This window comes from Oxyura jamaicensis, chromosome 3 (assembly GCF_011077185.1).
Source record: "Oxyura jamaicensis isolate SHBP4307 breed ruddy duck chromosome 3, BPBGC_Ojam_1.0, whole genome shotgun sequence".
NCBI classification, from domain to species: domain Eukaryota; kingdom Metazoa; phylum Chordata; class Aves; order Anseriformes; family Anatidae; genus Oxyura; species Oxyura jamaicensis.
In genome coordinates this window covers 99,158,488-99,165,642 of record NC_048895.1, presented here as the reverse complement: position 1 = coordinate 99,165,642, position 7,155 = coordinate 99,158,488, and the positions used below count along the sequence as shown (strand labels likewise).

The following is a 7,155-nucleotide window of genomic DNA, read 5'->3' as shown; positions in this document are numbered from 1 at the left end:
CTCTCCAAGAATCAGTACTGCTGATTGCACACCAGTGAGCATCCCCTGTCTTCCTCCAGGCAGATACTGCAGGTGGCCAGTTAGCTAACCTCCTGCTCATGGAGGGTCGAAGGCTCAGGGCTCTTTAGAATGAGAAAGAGCCATCCATGCTTCCATCAGCTAACTCCTGTTTAAGAGATAGGGAGTCACATCTCACTTTAGAGCAAGCTCCAGAAAATGACTTATCTCAGCATATTTGGATTCTGAGACTGAGCCCATCAGTGAATACCAGCACTTGTAGCACACTTCCAGGCCCTGATTTCTCACATGAGCAATTTGACTTTGAGGGGTGGGTGGAAGTAGATTGATTACCTAACTCACATGTTAAAACCAATTTCTCACAGTGAGATTCAGAGCAAGAAGAATCCCAGCAGTGTTTTTAAATAAGAATGACCTCTATGTGGTTTGCTGAAGAAAAAGGAGCAGAGGCAATCCTGCAGAAGCATCCCGAGTTATTTCTGGGGTGGAACTGGAGGTGCTGACACCCATAATTCATAAAAGAATGTGTTTTTGTTATGCTCAATAGGTTAGCTGTGACCACAGTAGTTATAGAAATGTCTTCACCCAGGATACTCAAAGAGTGTAGTGTGATGGAGAAAAGGTCTCTGCCTACTTTGGACGTGACTCCACAGAAGAATGACAATGTTTTTAGGGCAATGAAAGAAATCTCAAAGGGAATCTAGTTTTGTATTGTGCAGGATTTGGTTTGAAGAAGTGCTGAGGCTGTGGGAGCTGAGGATGCAAACACTATTCCCATAAGTACAGATATGTTCTGGTGGGCTTACACCTCCGGGCCAGTGCACATGTCTACCCAAACACATTAGCAGCGTGTAATTTTGGTGAAATCCGTCAGGTTTGCCTAGGCCAGCAGTAAATGCACTAAGAGGAGGCAGTCCAGGGGTTGTGTCCATGATGCCAGAGCAGGATAGCAGCGGGACTTAGTTGTGTGGAACTTGCTTCTTCCCATAAGGGTAACGTGAGGTCACTGTTATTGTCTGTGCCCCGTGGGCCCGGGAGTAAAGGGGACAAATTAGGCTCGTCCGTGAGCAGAGTTCATGCGGGGTATCTGGGCATCACCACTAACTTTTTTATTCCTGTCCTTCCCCTTGTCTTTTTTTTGTCTCCTCTCCTCTTTCCCCTTCCCTTTCCATCTCCCTTCTTTTTCCCTTCCTTCCCTTTCCCCCTTCCTTCCTTTTTTTCCCTTTTCCTCCCTCCCCTCTCTCCTTTCCCCCCCGAGGGCAGCCCAGGCCCGGTGCGCGGCTCCCGCAGCACCCATGGGTGCAGCGGCAGGGGGCTGGAGGGCACTCCCCACGGCGGGGCGACCGCCCTGCACGGCCCAGCCCAGCCCGGCACGGCTCGGCCCGGCTCAGCCCAGCCCAGCCCGGCCCGGCCCGCCGCCGGCCGGGGCGGTCCCACCGCCGTCCCCTCCTCCATCCTGCGCGGGGGGACGGGAGCGCCCCTCCGCCGCCGAGCAGAGCGGCAGCCGCGGCCGGGCGCGACGCGGACCTGCCGGAGCCCTTCTCCTCCTCCTCCTTCTCCTGCTGCCCCGCAGCCGTGCAGCATGGCCCGGCGCGAAGCCCCCCCCGGGCTCTGCCTCCTGCTCCTGCTGCTGCTCCGCGGCGGGGGGCTCGCCACCCCCCCACCGGCCGCCGCGCAGCCCCCGCCGCAGAGGGGGAGCGTCTGGTGCCCCAGCCGCTGCCTCTGCTTCCGCACCACCGTGCGCTGCATGCATCTGATGCTGGAGAGCGTCCCCGCCGTGTCGCCCCAAACCACCATTCTGTGAGTAGCCGGGCGGGCAGAGAGCGGGGAGAAGGAGGAGGGAGGAGGAAGAAGGAGGAGGAGGGGATACCTGGGGTGGGAGGCACTTTGGGGGGCGGTGGAGCCTCGGCTCTTTGTCTGCGGTCGGGGGAGTGGGCTCGACCCCCGCCCCCCATTCCCGGTTCCAGCACAAGCCCCGGGGCTCCCCGCCCGGCGTTGTGCGGGTAGAGGTGGGTATCCTGGTTAGCCTGCGGGCACTGCGAGCTTCGCCGTCCCTGGAATGAGTTTGCCATGCCCTCAGAGCCCGTTCGGCTGGCAGAGCGATGGAGAGGCAGACAGAGCGCTTGCTGCTCGGTGCCGAGGCGTGGTGGCGGTGGGTGAACAAGCCGGGACCCCCACGGGACCCCCAGGCTTCTCAGCTTGCCGAAGACTCACTCGGTTCGAGTTCCCGCAAAAGCCTGAGGACGTGCGACCTTACGGCCTGCAGTCCTGTTTTTTAAAGCAGGCACGACCGGAGCAGCAGTCGAAGTGCCTGGCCGAGCCCCTGCAGGATCAGGGCTCAACTCTTTTGAGCAGGATTGTGCTGGTAATAAAACTCAGTGGATGATCAACCTCAATCATGTGGATTTCACTGAAACGGTTACTTTTACACCCATTTTTGTCCTTAAAATAAAGGCAAAGACCTAACCGAACACCCCATGCCGTGTTGTCTCAAGGCTTGCCGTGAGGACGTGATTTGTTCCACTGACCCGCTTCTGTGCTGCTCGGGCTCAGAAGGCTCCTGGCACCAGCCCTCTCCTTCCCCTGCACACACGCAGACCTGGACGCCGAGCGGAGCTTGGCCCTGGGAATTTTCTTGCAGGGCCTCCTGTAATAAATTGACTCGCGACTTTGTCAGATATTTTCAAAAGGGATCCATAAAACCTTGGTGTGTTTCAGCTTCCAAGTATTATTTAATGTGAAGACTACAGTCATTTAGCATTAACTGAGTCCCTCTTTGGCAAGAAGTTCAGTCTTTTTGGCAGAATCCGATTAGTCCTGCAGTACTTGTAAACCTTTTAGGGAACAATACAGGAAGTGGGTGGTTAATGTTTCTTACATTTGAAACAAAGTACATTTACAGAGCACCTTTTGCCTTGAGATTACAGGAAACTGTGTAGAACTAGTTGTGAGAATCATCTTAAATGTAAAAAAGAAAAGAAAAAGGATATATATATAAAAAGAAAAAAGTGATCTTTAGAATATAGAGTCAAATCTTAATGGCTTGGTTTCATGTTAGTGGTAGAAGGGCCTGCAACAGTAAAAAGTATTAGATGAACCTAGCCAGGGTGGAGCTCCCCTTACGGTGGGTATTTATAATCTTGCAGTGAGTCAGAGCAGAATGTATGAACAATGTGAGCATTATACTCGTCTAACCCCACTAATATATCAAATTGTCTAGTATCCCAAATCTGAATGATCATTCTGGCATAATGCAACCTACAATGCAGCAGAATTAATTAAAAATAAGTTACTTTTTTTTTTTTTTTTTTCAGCTTGACAAAGAAAAGTAATTCTCAAAATAGGCCTGTGGATGACCATTCTTCAAAACACAATGGCGACCTTACTTACTGTCTGGTTATTGGTATTCTCCTTTTTTTGCCAGCTGACTAGGGGACAGTTATAAATAAATTAACATCTTTGGTAATACAACTTATTATAAACACACAGTTACTCTTTCTGAATGGCAGTGAATGGGGAGGAGATGGACCAGAAGGTAATCAGGCAATATGTATCTCTGGTACAAAGAACAGTGATACAACTTATTTAATAATGAGTCGTTTGAAGATAGCAACTGTCCATAAATAGCTTGCCTACTCTATATAAAGAGCTTACCTTTAGGTGTAGGATGTACTCAAGAAAAAGTATTGCATCTATCTGAGGTACTCATTGAATTAATCTGTGGTTTGCCAACAATTTTTACCTTACTACTCTGTAGACCTGCACTTATACACAGCTTTGTGGAGGTAGTCCATCAACCACAGCGTACTATAGTCAACAGCCTACATTCAGGAGTAGTTTGTTTTTTAAGCATGAAATTGTGAAGCAGTTATTTCATTGCCAGTTTGATTGTCACAGTTTGTCTTCCATTTGGAGCTCATATATTAAAAGCACTCTTTTTAGTGGTGGTGATGATAGCCAGAAACAATGAATTAATTTCAATTGAACACCTTCCCCTTTAAAACATGGCCATACAAAATCCTGCAAACTGTGTTGCTAATGGGTTAAGCCCCTTTTTACCGGCACTGGTAAATTCCACATTATTGTCTGCTTTATTTCTTTCTTAAGACACAGGTTGTTTGTGAAGTAAAAACATCACTGTAAGTTTTTTCTTGTTTTTCTTGTAAATATGTATAAACATATCTATATTGCTTTTTAGCAAGTGTTGGTTCTGAAAACTGTCCCATTTTGGAAGCAGAATTGACTTCAGTCTACAACAGCATGGGGCCAGAACAACACCGCAGCCAGATGTTTTTTCCCCATATATCAAAAACGTCTACTCCTAATCTCAGTCTCGCTTTTGAAAACTGCTCATAACATTACTGGTTGCTGACCTTGCCAGTGCTACTTCTGGCTGTACATTTATTTTCTCACTCTCTCCTGCTTCCCCCACTTTCTGGCACTTCCCCTTCCCTGCTTCAGGCTGGGATTCATGGTTTAGATTTCTGCACAGTGGCTTCTGCCAGCTTCAGAAGTGCTTGTGGAGCCTTGTGCAAGCACATGGTTCCACCCAAGATGATAAGATTGCTCTCCTAAATACACAGAGGATGTACACCTCTTAGAAGGAGCAGGGCCAGCATCACATTCTGCCACCTCTTGAGAACCACCTCCAGAGTCATTTGCAAAACCACTTCATGCCTTCAGCACTGTCTTGGAAGGTTTCTTTCATCCCTGAGTACAGAGTGCTGGTGTACTCATAGGAGTTGCTGAAACATATTTGTATTAGGCCATTTAACTGGCTGAGGAATGCAAAATTCTGGATATGAAACTATTGCTGTCCCCTGGTTGTACCTTATCTGACATTTATTTGGAAGATATTTTAAATCCAGAAGGGATTTCTTTGTTTACAGCCATTTCTAGTTCATGGTGTTTGTAATTCTGGCAGGGGGCCTTTGAGTGTTGAGGCATTATGCTAGTACTTGTGTCTTACCTCAACATGATCAAAACCCAAACCAGTCTACAGGCCTAGGTATACCTAATCAGACCAATACTAAAATTTGTCCATTGTTTTTCTCAGCAGCAAGTGGACACTCTCTGACATTTTTGCTAGCTCTATGAGCACGTTTGAATTTATTGCAGTTGGGTTTCAAAGACTGACCAACAAGAGAATCTCACTTGTTTTGTGAGTAGGTAAAAATTGACCAAAAATATTTGTCACAAAAGCAAGTGGACTTGATCTGAATTAAGAATGGCATAGAAATTGTTAAGGAGAAAATTACATTTCAAAATAAGTCACTTGTAAGAATATTTGCTACAAGCAATTATTACTTTGGCTTTCTTGCATGTGTGTTATAAATAGCATACATTTTCAATACACGAGTATAATTTTAAGTGATCAGAGCTTAGTAGGGCTTTTAAAATTGTAATCATAATTGTTCCAGGTGAGTAGCTTTTGAAGGTAGTCACTGAGATTAAATTGTAGGCAACAGTGTCACTCATTAATGCTTTTGTTTACATGATTCCAACATATTCTACAAACTGGATAGTTTTTTCCTTTTTTATTTTTATTTTTAACTTTGGGTTGTAGTGCAAATGTCAAGGATCCATCCAAAGGGAAAGGAGAAGGTGCTAGTTTTTTTTAAATCAATTCCAAGTTTCTAGACAGCAGGAGAAGAAGTACTTACCTTTTCTTCAGAGCTGATAATTTTCATGGAATCAGATGCTGTGTAGCCAGAATGTCAGTGAAAATCATTATTAATGGTTTTCAAGAGCGTTTGTCTTAATACAACTAAAAAAAAAAAAAAAAGAAAAGAAAAAAAGAAAAAAAGAAAAAAAGAAAAAAGAAAATAATTACACTCCAAAGAGATGTGTGATTTGTGTATATGAATTACCAAAGAGATAGGGGTAATGAAAACTTAATGACATTTTGCATTTTGAAGTTGATTTGTGATAACATTATCCCTCCTAACAGAGGCATTTAGGGAAAAGAAATGGGTGATATGTATTATTTTTGTCAGTGCAGGAGTCCCTGGGCTATCATAGTGGAATGATGCGTGCTATTTGTAGATTTGCCATTTGCAAACAGAGTGCTAACGATCAGCAAAGCATCGCATCATTCTCATCTGAAAAAAACAGGATCATTCCCTGTAAGATCTTTGAAAGTCTTTTATGAAACTTTTTGTAGATTAAACAATTAAGACAGCAAATAATTACATTTTGACACTGAAGGACAAAGGGTTGTAGTCTCAAATCTGAGTTGTGAATAAGCTCAGTCACTTGACTGCTAAGTATCAATTTACATATAGGAGACAGTCAAGAGATGTGACGCTGGTATAAGATTTCAGTTAAAACATGAAGGTCTGTATATGCTTAACATTTAAAAAAAAAAAAAAAAAAGATGAATAGATACTGGAGGTTTACTTGAAGTGTTTCAGAAAAACTGATTGCAGACATAGATCTTGTCAGACTCTTGGCCACAAACTGCATTAGATGCCAACAATGATTTCCTCAAATTATACAAAGCAGGGGAAAAGTATAAGTTTATTTCGATAAAATTATCTTAGGTCTTCCTTCATAGTAATTTTATGACCAAGTGCAGAATTCAATTTAAGATTAAAACACCTACATTTATGTGTCTACACTTAGGAATTCACAGCCATCTTAGGTGTCTGAGGTTCACTAACCTTCACTAATGGTGAGTAACCATTGCAGTTAATTGACCCTGGAGCAAGAATCAGGCCACCCCAAAAGACTTGATTCATTTGCTAACTATAAGTATCTAGGTCTATTTGAATTCCTCTAATGGAATCTTTTCTAGCTTATATTTGCTCCTCCAAAAAGGACGTAGGTCTCCCATTGGGCCTGGGTCACTGTGTCATACCTGTTTGTTCCCAGCAGATGTTTCAGCCTATGACATCTAGACCAACAGCAGAAAAAACTGCTTGGGCAACTGAAGCAAGCTGCTGCTATATTGGCAGTTGAATCATTATCCAGCCTATGATGTCTGCTGACTAGTCTTCTGTTGACAATAATGGGAGTTTAAGTATCTATATGTAGATGTTGATGTTTATTTGTCTGAACAGAATCTTAATATATTTTCAGAAGAGGATGTTTTCTTAATATTTTCCACAGAAAGAGGCTACTTGCAAAAATCAGAGG

General features: G+C 44.4%; 1 protein-coding gene across 2 annotated transcripts in view; it reads left to right on the top strand.

Annotated features, from left to right (window-relative positions):
- Positions 1–1,473: 1,473 nt before the first annotated feature.
- The window catches only part of PXDN (peroxidasin), an 82,869-nt gene continuing 77,187 nt past the window's right edge, over positions 1,474–7,155 (top strand). For both annotated transcript variants that reach the window (XM_035321239.1, XM_035321237.1), the window contains exon 1: positions 1,474–1,818. In XM_035321239.1, coding sequence (XP_035177130.1) covers positions 1,601–1,818 — 218 coding nt within the window. In that variant the 5' untranslated portion in view covers positions 1,474–1,600. The remainder of the gene's footprint in view (positions 1,819–7,155) is intronic.